Raw genomic sequence first — 12,130 nt, 5'->3', positions numbered from 1 at the left:
TGTACTTTTTCATATGAATTCTATTTAAAAACTAGACTAACAGGGGACTTTCCATTACACAGGCAACTGTGATTAGTCAATAGAACTAACAGGGCTGTGCTTGCTTTAAACAGGGTTGCATCATGTAGGCCCAGGAATGGGAATGGCCTGTGCCCAAAACCCTTAAGTTATATTCAGTCTAACCTGTCATTACTATTTGTCGATTTGATTTATTCGTCAATAATGTTGGATTTAAAAGGCCTAGGTATCCTAGCCAACCGAAGTTTGAATATAAACCACATTTTATCTTAACACAGATCAATTGGCTTAGGCTATAAACACAGTATGATTGATTTGCAGTTTTCAGTTTTAAAAGCCCATCTGCCATAAATTGTCCTTCTTTCTCTTAAACAATGGGGATGACCCAGAAAGACAAGTTCCAGGCTAGTTCTTCTGGAATTCCTTCCCGTTTTTCACCAACAAAACAAAAATCTTTCTCTCTCTCAGCCCAGAAACTTTAGAGCAGGCTCAACTTGTCCAACAGCTCAGTTCACCTGCCCCAGGCAATAGTGCAACCCTTAAGGTCCCTTCTACAACTTGGTTCAGGAGTTTTGCCAAGGGACCTGTGGTGCCAGCGCTAATGAACACCTCAGAGCGTTGGGCCAATAAACGAAAGGTTGCTGCATCGAATCCCCGAACTGACAAGGTAAAAATCTGTATATTTCAGTTGAATGCATTCAGTTGTACAACTGACTAGGTATCCCCCTTTCCTTTCATGTTTACCTTCCTATCTATAAAGGTTTTTCGGAAAGCTATACCATAGGCTACTATTACAATAATTAACAACATAATATGATATATATAACAGCATTTTTTATTCAACAAATTTACATTCAAGTAACAATGCAAAAGATAATGCACTTAAACATACTATTGAAACAGACCATACAAAACAAAAACGGGGATTAAATGCACTTCAATGCTACAAACATAAGGTACCAATAAGGCGTCAAGTTCTTTATATTAAGTCCTCATTGAAAGTAAAAAGATATGTTCTGAATTGCATTTAAATTACAATATATTTACAAGGACAGTGTGATTACATAAGATCTATTGGCTCTTCAACCCACTTCAAAATGATCACTGTGAGACTCAATTGGCCTTTTAACCACTGTGTTTGCAAAGGGAAAAAATGAAGGGCAAACTGATACTACACTGAAAAAATATATAAAACGCAACATGTAAAGTGTTAGTCCCATTTTTCATGAGCTGAAATAAAAGATCCCAGAAATGTTCCATATTTCTCATAAAAAGTGCACAGATTTGTTTACATCCCTGTTAGTGAGCATTTATCCTTTGCCAAGATAATCCATCCACCTGACAGGTGTGGCATATCAAGAAGCTGATTAAACAGCATGATCATAACACAGGTGCACCTTGTGCTGGAGACAAACGGCCTCTAAAGTGTGCAGTTGTCACAACGCAATGCCACAGATTTCTCAAGTTGAGGGAGTGTGCAATTGGCATGCTAACTGCAGGAATGTCTACCAAAGCTGTTGCCAGATAATTTAATGTTAATTTCTCTACCATAAGCCACCTCCAATGTCATTTTAGAGAATTTGGCAGTACGTCCAACCGGCCTCACAACCACAGACCACGTGGAACCACGCCAGCCCAGGACCTCCACATCCGGCTTCTTCACCTGTTGGATCGTCTGAGACCAGCCACCAGGACAGGTGACGAAACTGAGGAGTATTTCTGGTCAGTAATAAAGCCCTTTTGCGAAAAACTCATTCTGATTGGCTGGGACTGGCTCCCAATGGGTGGGCCTATGCCCTCCCATGGCTGTGCCCCTGCCCAGTAATGTGAAATCCATAGATTAGAGTCTAATTCATTTAGTTAAATTGACTGATTTCCTTACATGAACTGTAACTCAGTAAAATCGTTGAAACTGTTGCGTTTACATTTTTGTTCAGTATAATACAAACCATTCATTACAGTGGGTGGAGTGGGGTATGAGGAAGGTAGCTCGGATTTCATCTAACCTTTTATTTCCCCCATCTTACATATGGGCGAGCAGATGAAAAAGAACCCTAATGCAACATCTGGAGTTTGTTCATTAAGTAAACCCCCGAGAACGTAAGCAGGGGAAGTCCCAGTTTAAAGGGCAAATCAGTCCTCTAGGGCCGGAGACACTTGGCATGCTTCCCACACACCTGGCCCCACTGTATCTGACCCTGTGCTGCTCTCTCAAGGCTGCCTTTGTGCATCACACCGGCATATCTTAGAGTACATTCTTTGGACTCCCTTGACTCACTGTCTCTCTACCTGTACAGTAGATGTCCAGTACAAACGGTGCACTCGTCAGTAACCCATTTCCCATTCAACAACAGTGATGTAACATTGTCTATATCATGGCTTATCTTTTTAAGTCCAAGGCTCTGCGTGCACGTGTTATTCTAAAACGAGCAGCATCGATAAAATCATGGCACCAATTTGAAATGCGCTTAGCTAACCACTTGAGACCAACTTGTCCTCTGTGCACCGCAGTACAAAATGAGCTGCTCTGTCCATCTCCTAATCTGCACCACTCACAGTATAACAGTCCTGAGTGTACATAGCCATTAGTTCAGTAGCTGCACCAAGCAGTGGCCCCATATCATCAAATCACCATGTGGGGCCTTCTCAAGCCGCCTCCATGTCTTCAACGATTGCCGTCTCGTGCTCCCCCAGCTGGCTGGTGAGGTCAGGGGGTTGCAGGTCTGGCGGCTCCAGCAGCACCAGCACCATGGTGGCAGTGGTGGAATAGGAGTGGGGATGCCCCTCCCCCGCTCTCCCCACACCTCTCCGACAGCAGCAGACGCAGGCCAGGCAGTCGTGCACGTTGTGCCTGAAGAGACGCCGGCACGGGTGGCAGAACTGGTAGAAGAGTAGCATGAAGAGCACGGCCAGGCTGTAGCAGATGAGCAGCTGGGCCACCAGCAACGGGGCGCACACGTATGAGTAGAAGTCTGACTTGTAGAAGTACCAGAGGGTGATGAGCACGCTGTTCTCCAGGAAGCGTCCGCCGTAGTAGGCGGCCAGGCGGCCCCAGTGCTGCTTCATCTCGATGAGGTCGCGGTGGCCCAGGTCTAGCTGCACGGCCGACCAGCAGAAGACGTTGATGCAGGCGTACAGGAAGGTGACCAGCAACAGCACCACCGTGGTGCCCAGCTTGCTGAAGTTCTTCTCCACGTTGTCGGGCAGCGAGGCACGTCGAGCCCAAAACTCGGCCCAGGGCTGCAGGAAGAAGAAAAGCAGGTTGCCCAGGCCCACGAGGATCACCCAATAGGTGAGCGCGGAGCTGAACAACACCAGGGAGGTGATGCGTGTGGCGATCTCCAGGCCCCGCCACAAGATCATGCAGAGATAGGCGGCTGGGCGCAGCCGCACCTTGTAGTCGTCGTAGCGGATGTTGATGGCCAACACACTGCACACCAGGGCCCCGTAGGTGATGGAGATGAGGCAGATGACCATCAAAGTCACTGGAATGAACACAGAGACAAAAGCACTCGTTAGACCCTCCAAAACAGCAGCATTCGCCATGAATGCCATCAAGAGGACTCTTACGTCTGATAGGGAGGAAGTACTTCTCCTGGATGTTGGCGTACAGCTGCAGGGTGAGCTGGGGGGTGGATCCCAGGAAGGCCTGGATGACGGCGGTGCGTTTGAAGGCGTTACGGTGGGTGGCGAGCTTGCGCTCCGAGTGGCCGATCTCCCACTCCATGGGCGTGGCCTGGTCCTTCTTCAGCTTGATCTTCCTGGAGATGGTCACATACGGCTCCTCCTCTTTACCTGCTTTGAAGTAAACCACCAGAGCCTCAAAACACCTGAGGAGGAAAGGAGAGAATGGAGTAATACCACAGCCACCAGAGGGCAGTACAGGCTGACAAAAAAAAACTAAGATTGGAAGTAAAAAAACAATCACATGATTTGCATTATCATTCAATATTTTCATCAATAAATATTACATTTTGCTTCATATTTAAAATGTAAAAAAAATGCAACATTGCTATATGGCTCCACCAGAGGGCTAAAAAATAAACCATCCACTCAAGAAAAAAACAGCCTGCAGCTGAATCTAGTTGATGATCCCTGGCTTAGAAGTTATGGATTGCCTTGTATACAGCTATCCACTGCACTGGTACTACTACTATATGTTGGTGCTATTTGTGTGCGGTGTTAACTTCTTTCTGTCATTTACCTCTGTGAAGGGGAAGGGAGCACACTACTTAGGTTTCAGTACTGAATACACTGCGTGTACAAAACATTAGGAACACCTGCTCTTTCCATGACAGACTGACCAGGTGAATCCAGGTGGAAGCTATGATCCCTTATTGATGTTACTTGTTAGAGCCACTTCTATCAGTGTAGATGAAGGGGAGGAGACCGGTTAAAGAAGGATGTTTAAGTCTTGAGACAATTGAGACATAGATTATGTATGTCAAGTGTGTGCATTCAGAGGGTGAACGGGCAAGACAAAATATTTAAAGTGTCTTTGAACAGGGTATGGGGGTAGTAGGTCCAGACACCCAGCCAACTTCACACAACTATGGGAAGCCTTGGAGTCCACATGGGCCAGCATTCCTGTGGAACGCTTGCGACACCTTGTAGTCCATGCCCCAACAAATTGAGTCTGTTCCGAGGGCAGAAGGAGGACTTGCGACTCAATATTAGGAAGGTGTTCCTAATGGTTTGTACACTCAGTGTATTCAGTACTGAAACCTAAGTAGTGTGCTCCCTTCCCCTTCACAGAGGTAAATGACAGAAAGAAGTTAACACCGCACACAAATAGCACCAACATATAGTAGTAGTACCAGTGCAGTGGATAGCTGTATAAAAGGCAATCCATAACTTCTAAGCCAGGGATCATCAACTAGATTCAGCCGCAGGCTGTTTTTTTCTTGAGTGGATGGTCGGTGGGGCCGGAACATAATTACTAAGACTTTGTAGACTGCAAATTGATTGTAAGAAGCCCAAACATATGTTTGACTAAAACATAATCACTACAAACTTTGCATGCGATCACGTCGTCTATTATGCATGTGACTACTTCGTAAGAGATTTCTTAAATTAAAATCACTTGGAGCTGATTTCCTGTTTTTTTTTTTTTTACAACAATGAAAATTCCACACAATATTTTAAATTTTTTGTTCAGAAAACTAGGGAGGCCAAATTAAACCATCTACAAACCAAATTCGGTCTACGGTCCACCAGTTGGGGAACCCTGGTCTAAGGTATTCACACTCAACCAAGTAAATCACACAGTGTTTGTCTTGTCTTTCAGACCAAAACATCTACTTTGGACATGGGCTTAGGGGAGAGAACATAGACAGGCTAGCTACTAGTAGTCTCTTCCTCCTAGCTCAGCTGTGGGCTGCTACAGGACACCACATCCAGCCGTCAGCCATTTACAGACGGTGGCTGTTGTGGTGCTGGTGGAATCACATTCGCTGTGACCTTACAGTGCACAACCAAAACAAGAGCCTCTCGTCTGACTTCAATTCTCTCAGAACCGAGAGACATTTGGGAGGGGCACAAGCCACCCCTCATCTCTCCAGTGGTACTACTGGTAGCCTATGCAAAAAAACTGTCTGAGAGTTTTATGACTGGTCTACAGATGGGAGGCGGTAGCGGTCACAAGACTATGATTTTCTGATTGATTTCCAGGGAAGCTTGGCATTATAATGCAGCTAAGAATGCATGCTGGAGTCAGACCAGCCAGCCAGAAATGCAGGTTCTGAATGACTAAGAAACAAAGTATTTCACTTAGAGGAAAAAGCACAGCTGTGGAAAAGGTTGGTTGACAGAATCAATATTCCTGATGTCCACAGCAGCATCTAAATGGTACCATCAGGCGAAGCAAAAAGTGCCTACTGCCAGGTAATTACTCCCTGGCCATAAAAAAAAATCACTTTGCTCTCTGCTTAGGCTACCAGTACTTGTAAAGAGTACAAAGTAAAACACGCATGCAATAAGGAACTACCTTAAATCTGTAGTAGCTTCATCCATTTTTGGACTTACAAATTAATGATATGTAGCCTACCCAAAGATTCTTGAATATAACTTACAAATGCCTCATGAGCTTAGTTCAACTGTCATACCCCATCAGAACCCAAAATATAAGCCTGTTTTACTCCAATGTAAATAAACATTGTTTAGCTTTATAATTTTATATCATGGATGGTCAAGTCCTGGCATCCATAGCTCTGTCTATGAATTTGAGTGGTTACATTTCTCCAGCCTCATTCCTCAGCTTTTTAGCAAAACAGTGGCGGTGAGATTGCTTTTTATTGTTTCAACTGCTGATTGCCACTTTAAGACATGTGCTGCAGTTCAAGCAACCGTTGCCGTGGTCTTTCATCAAAAAAGCCACAAGGGTAGTTTCATCATCAGGAAATCCTCTCAGCATGCTCCTTGAGAGACAGTAGAGACTCTCACCTCGTTCTGGTTAACAACCGTGATTTGGCATAACACCCACAAGATGCATTGGGGCTAAGGACATACAGACACCAACCTTTCTTCGTTGTCTGTAAACATCGTTTCAGTGCTGCATGCTGGGAAAGGGAGATTGCTATCAACTAAGTATGTAGCTACTTCTGCCTCAGGGGAGGAATATATTCTCTCAGAGACAAGCTGTGACAAGGTCCACTCAAGCAGGGAACCAACCTGACACTACAGGGATTCCCAGATGGCCATGTTTCACAACATCTTGTCAACAGATTATCTAAGATATAGATTGCCAGACACATTCATATAGTGAAACTGTACTTTGTGTTAAGTTTACAGATATGCAAGTAACAAGACAAACACTACCCTGTGAGGTAGAGTCCTTGCCTATTACAAGGTAAAGCAAGCCATGCAGCCAGCAGCATTTCAACCCTTGGTCGGAGTTGCTAAGAAACCTGCTATATCGAAATGCGTCAACACCGATAATGATCTGTGATTTTATCATCCGCCAAACTCCACAGGAAGTGCACAGCTGATAAGAAAAAAAAGTGTTAGTCACATACACTAGAGAGGTTCAGTGAAATGTGCTGTTTTACTATGGCTGACCCTGTACTACCCCGCCCCTGGAGAAAATTAGGGTTAAGTGCCTTGCTCAAGGGCACAGAGATTATTTTCACCTTGTCGGCTCAGGTATTCAAACTAGCGACCTTTCGGTTACTGACGCAACACTAACCGCTAGGCTACCTGCCGCCCCAAGATCAGCGCAAAGCTCAGATGGGACAGTGGGAGTAACTAACTAATGCACAGCTGTTTCTCTAGTGCAGGGGTCTCCAACAGGTCGACTGTGAGTTACCAGTACCTTGCAGCCCACCTAGGCGTAGCTCGCCAAACAATTCTGAAGTATATGCAATTTTCACGTTCTACCACAAACTGACAGAAACAAATCTCCCATGTAGGCTATCAGACACCGCAAGCAGACAGAAGAATGTGCCTATTTGAAAACTATATTTAAAAAAAAGTGTAGCTCGCAAGATACTTTTTTAAAAAGTAGCTCTCATACCACAAAAGGTTGGAGACCCCTGATCTAGTGCCTCTGTTTGACACAGTTAACCATCCACTTAGAAATAAAATAGGGTTTGAGGCAGGGAGTTAATGATATGAAGCTTCCTGCCCAAGGGAACCACATCTCCAGACAAGCCAACCTCCAGAGTATAATTATAGAACTGTGTAGCTGTAGCACAACAACCCTGAAACCAAACCTTGATCTGGTTCTACTGGAAACTGAAGGGCTGCTTCTCACTGGTTAGCACAGTGAGGGAGTGGGGGAGCAGGGCTGTTAACAGTGTGCCAATGTCATGTGCTGGCTTGGCAAATGCCTGCTAGACAGTCACTTGATTTGTCATAAAGCTGTGGTGCTCAAGTACTATTTGAGGAGGTCCGGTCACAAATTTCCTAGGTATTAAAGGTCCGGATGGATAATGTAATTTATCGGCATAGCAACAAACCTAGTAACCTCAAACTGTTCACACCCCTTTAGCTGGAAGAGAGAAAATGTTGCAGTTTTAAAGCTAATTTTCAGCAATTCAACACATTCTTCCATGTCTTATGTGTGTTTATATGATACCATGGGTTGAAGCACAACCAAGTTTTTAAAAATTACAAAATCTTCCTTGTCATTTTTTTTTCAGGGCCCGCCGCCCTTATTGACCCCATTCTGGATCCGGTCCACCAGTTGAGTATGGGGGCCATAAAGGGTGCAGCCAGTACAGCCAAAGAGATCATGATAAAAATTACATTTGAATTGACAAGATATGCACTGTAAAAGTAAGGTATTCTGGGATGTATTCTAATCTTAGGATATATAAAATCTCTAAAACATTTAACAATTTAAAAATCATTGATAGTGTGTTTTCATGCAGTAAATCTGCTACTCTAGAGGAATCTGGAGGGATATGACACAGGTCACTGCTTCCACATCCCAGTCAGAGGCTCCACTAGAAATTTGAATACTTGACACAGTGGTTTCTTCCACACATGGCTGATAGTCACACTTCACTAAATGGATCACATTCACCTCACAGATTCAAGGCAGTTCCTTGATGTGGAAAATATTCAATGCAGAACGACAATAATGAATTATAGGAAACACTATTATTCTACTTTTCTGGGTCTTTTATTATCTGTAATGTTATCCATTGTACACCATATGGAATGGTAAGCCACGCAGAGCTAAAGACAACATGCCAAAGGCCTACTTCTTGCAGTGTTAAAGGGCCACACCCTCAGCTATCTGCAAGGCCTACGGTGTAGAGCTGGGACAATAAACCGACAATTATCAACACCGACCACGTATCGCAGACATTTTGCTGATGTCATTTATTGTAGAGAAACATGACATTTTAAATTAAATAAGTTTGCTAATATGGGTGATTGTTAATGTGACAATTTATGGCTACAACCATCAAACTACTAGTAGTTTAAAAGATCAATACTATCTTTGCACATTAATGTTCTATACTTATCGTTAACACATCAATTCCTAGTGCTATGGATTTTTGCCCATATCGTCCAGCTCTACTACAATGGATCAAATATCAGTCAAATCCAAGGTACGGTTGACAAACCAAAGCTCACCAACAGTGTCACTCAAGATATGCCCAGTTTCTCAACAGCTACCAAAGACTCCCCTTGAACTTTATTTTGCAAGTTTGTTCACAGTTTGTTCAACAGGTTTAGCTAAGAGTGATTTTGTATTTAAAGAATGAAGTGAGGGGACTTTCAGCGTTTGAGCAGCAATGGAAGCCTTCAAAGGGTGGGCATTTCACACCAAAGCAAAAGGAGAGATAAGGTTCTCTTATTTCAGCCAATTAGATATGTGAAACAAATTAAATAAAACGTGTCTTATCAAAACTAAGACATACATTTCTGTATACCAATGGCATTGACCTCAAATGGGGCCCCACTCCTTACAACTTGTCACTTTGCACTGACAGCTCAAACACCCAATTAGAAGTGGGTTGACACCAAGAAGCAGCTGTATCTACAGTAGACTACACGACTGGCATGTCTGACAAAGGTGTAAATGAGAGGGTCCATCTGAACATTTACCCACTTCACATCCGGTCAAAAAGGTTTGAAGAGGCAGGAAAACACACTGAGGGCTCATGAGTGCAGTATGTTGCAAATACTGCGTCCAAATTAAGTATTTTTTTACTGCAGTAATTTTGCAGTACACTGCAGTTGTTTACTTACTGCATCCAAAACACCACAGTCAACTGCAGTTACTGCACTTTTACTGCAGTGTCAAAACTGAAATCTTTTTTGTAAAGCGGGGTATAGTGTTCTACACTATGTCAGGCAGTAGAACGCTCATATATAAACCATTTTACACATTACCCTCTCTCCTTCGAGAAGCATCTTCCCGCAGTCCCACCTGACAACAGGTACGCTTCCCCAACACCCCGCCCGAGACCACCAAATTGGAATGATCTCACCAATGTAGCCGGAGAGAGAACAGCTGATTGGGGGCAAGATTCTACTGTGCAGAGGTGAGCGCTCTACTGCCTGTACCACGAACGCCTGGGCGGCAGTAGACAACTCAGCACTATGCTTCAAGTCCTCCTAGTTGCGGTCCGAAGCTACTCAGCACTGTGATTACTTGTGGTATTATACCTACCTAATAAGTGGGCCCAGGAGTAGTAGATGCAAGAAGAGGACGAGGGGGCGGTCTCTTCCTAAGTCTCTATGAATGAATGTCAGCGCCAACTGAGTCAATACAGCGGGCACCAACATGAAGGCGATGGTTGACCCCATCCAGATGTCGTCATCGCTCTTGTGGTAAACGTTGCAAAGCACCGCTGCACAGACAAACTCTGCACAATACAACAATGTGGCCAACACCACGCTGAAAGGGGGCTGAATGTTACTGTGGTTGACAACCAACATGACTCCATTTTCAGAGGCGGATTCATGGTGGGATTGCTCGACGTCAGAGATATTTTCGACGTGGTCGCCCTCTTCTGCCATGGCCCTCTCACTGAACAAAAACAACGTCAGATAATTGAGAACTGTAGGGCGGATGGATGGCTCCGTTTTAGGCAGGAAAGTAGGCTATGGATTGCAGTGTCACATTGTATCCTTATTCAGACATAATGTATCAATTTCTTCAAACAAATCAGGTCAGTTTTATCATTCATGAACATATAAAAAGTTTGTCAAACAACGTCTACAATTTTTCCTCTTTAAATGTTTGCTTCGGTAGGTCCTGTGCTTTCGTCAAATTTCAATACACAACAATAACTCGTTACAGTTCAGCATGACGCGCTCTCTTGTGCTTATTTTCATTCCTTTTACAGACAGTTTCGACACCATGGCCACTATAGAATAAAAACAGCATCGTATCTCTCCTGGTAGCCTTCCAAGTCAAGACCGGGTGGTTGTACATGTCAACACCAGTCATTGTCAAAGATTTGCATTGCGCTCGAAACTTTCTTTGCCAAAGACATGCATGCAGCTGACGTCCGCCTGCAAATGTTGTGCTCAGTGCCCCCCATTTACCCCCAAAGCGACGTCAAATGTTGCATCCTTATCAACACCGAAACATTCCATCCACTGTAGTGTCCCATTGCAAATTTCAATGTTTTCGTTAGCTCCGCTAGTGATCAAGAAAGCACAGCATGTGTCTGAACGGGTCTCCTATTTTTTCTATTTGTTTTTCTTCTTTCTATGGATGTGTTTGTAGGGTAGGGGCAGTGCTGCCGCTCACAGCCCCTGGGTCCTAGGCCCGGTTGTCTCCTTCTTCTATGATATAACGGAGGTCCCCAAACAATCGTGTAACTGTATGCCGCCACCTACTGTGCTGGAATGTACGATCAATCATGATCTGCCCAATTCTGCACAACCAAAATTATTTTTAAAGGTTTTAGAACACCAACTCATTCAAGGGTTTTTCTTTTCTTTATTTAGACTATTTTCTACATTGTATAATAATAGTGAAGACATCAAAACTATGAAATAACACATATGGAATCATGTAATAACCAAAAAAGTGTTAAACAAATAAAAATATGTTATATTTCAGATTCTTCAAATAGCCACACTTTGCCTTGATGACAGCTGTGCACACTCTTGGCATTCTCTCAACCAGCTTCATGAGGTAGTCACCTGGAAATGCATTTCAATTAACAGGTGTGCCTTAAAAGTTCATTTGTGGAATTTCTTTCCTTCTTAATGCGTTTGAGCCAATCAGTCGTGGTGTGACAAGGTAGGGGTGGTATACAGAAGATAGCCCTATTTGGTAAAATACCATGTCCATATTATGGCAAGAACAGCTCAAATAAGCAAAGAGAAACGACAGTCCATCATTACTTTAAGACATGAACGTCAGTGAATACAGAACATTTCAAGAGCTTTGAAGGTTTCTTCAAGTGCAGTCGCAAAAACCATCAAGCGCTATGATGAATCTGGCTCTCATGAGGACCGCAACAGGAAAGGAAGCCCCAGAGTTACCTCTGCTGCAGAAGACAAGTTCATTAGAGTTAACTGCACCTCCGATTGCAGTAACAGACACATCTCAACATCAACAGTTCAGAGGAGACTGCATGAATCAGGCCTTCATGGTCGAATTGCTGCAAAGAAACCACCACTAAAGGACACCAAGAAG

The 12,130-nt window shown here is 43.8% G+C and overlaps 1 protein-coding gene across 1 annotated transcript; it reads right to left on the bottom strand.

Moving 5' to 3' along the window:
• Positions 1-1,849: 1,849 nt before the first annotated feature.
• LOC112256164 (membrane transport protein XK) lies at positions 1,850-11,252 on the bottom strand. The gene is made up of 3 exons (XM_024429199.2): positions 10,145-11,252; positions 3,589-3,848; positions 1,850-3,503 (listed from the first exon to the last, which is right to left on the bottom strand). Exons 1-3 carry the CDS (start codon positions 10,492-10,494, stop codon positions 2,665-2,667), a joined length of 1,449 nt encoding a protein of 482 aa, XP_024284967.1. The 5' UTR covers positions 10,495-11,252; the 3' UTR covers positions 1,850-2,664.
• Positions 11,253-12,130: the final 878 nt, after the last annotated feature.

Source organism: Oncorhynchus tshawytscha, linkage group LG08, assembly GCF_018296145.1.
Source record: "Oncorhynchus tshawytscha isolate Ot180627B linkage group LG08, Otsh_v2.0, whole genome shotgun sequence".
Taxonomy (NCBI): Eukaryota; Metazoa; Chordata; class Actinopteri; order Salmoniformes; family Salmonidae; genus Oncorhynchus; species Oncorhynchus tshawytscha.
The sequence above is the reverse complement of the archived record's forward strand: the minus strand, read 5'-3'. Positions and strand labels throughout refer to the sequence as shown.

What these genes read in the sequence shown, in the direction of transcription:
- LOC112256164 (XM_024429199.2), bottom strand. Translation starts at nt 10,494, where the DNA reads ATGGCAGAAGAGGGCGACCACGTCGAAAATATCTCTGACGTCGAGCAA. An exon ending in CTCCTGGGCCCACTTATTAG is followed by an intron (nt 3,849 to 10,144) that starts GTAGGTATAATA and finishes TTTCCTCCTCAG; the next exon opens with GTGTTTTGAGGCTCTGGTGG. An exon ending in GTACTTCCTCCCTATCAGAC is followed by an intron (nt 3,504 to 3,588) that starts GTAAGAGTCCTC and finishes TGTTCATTCCAG; the next exon opens with TGACTTTGATGGTCATCTGC.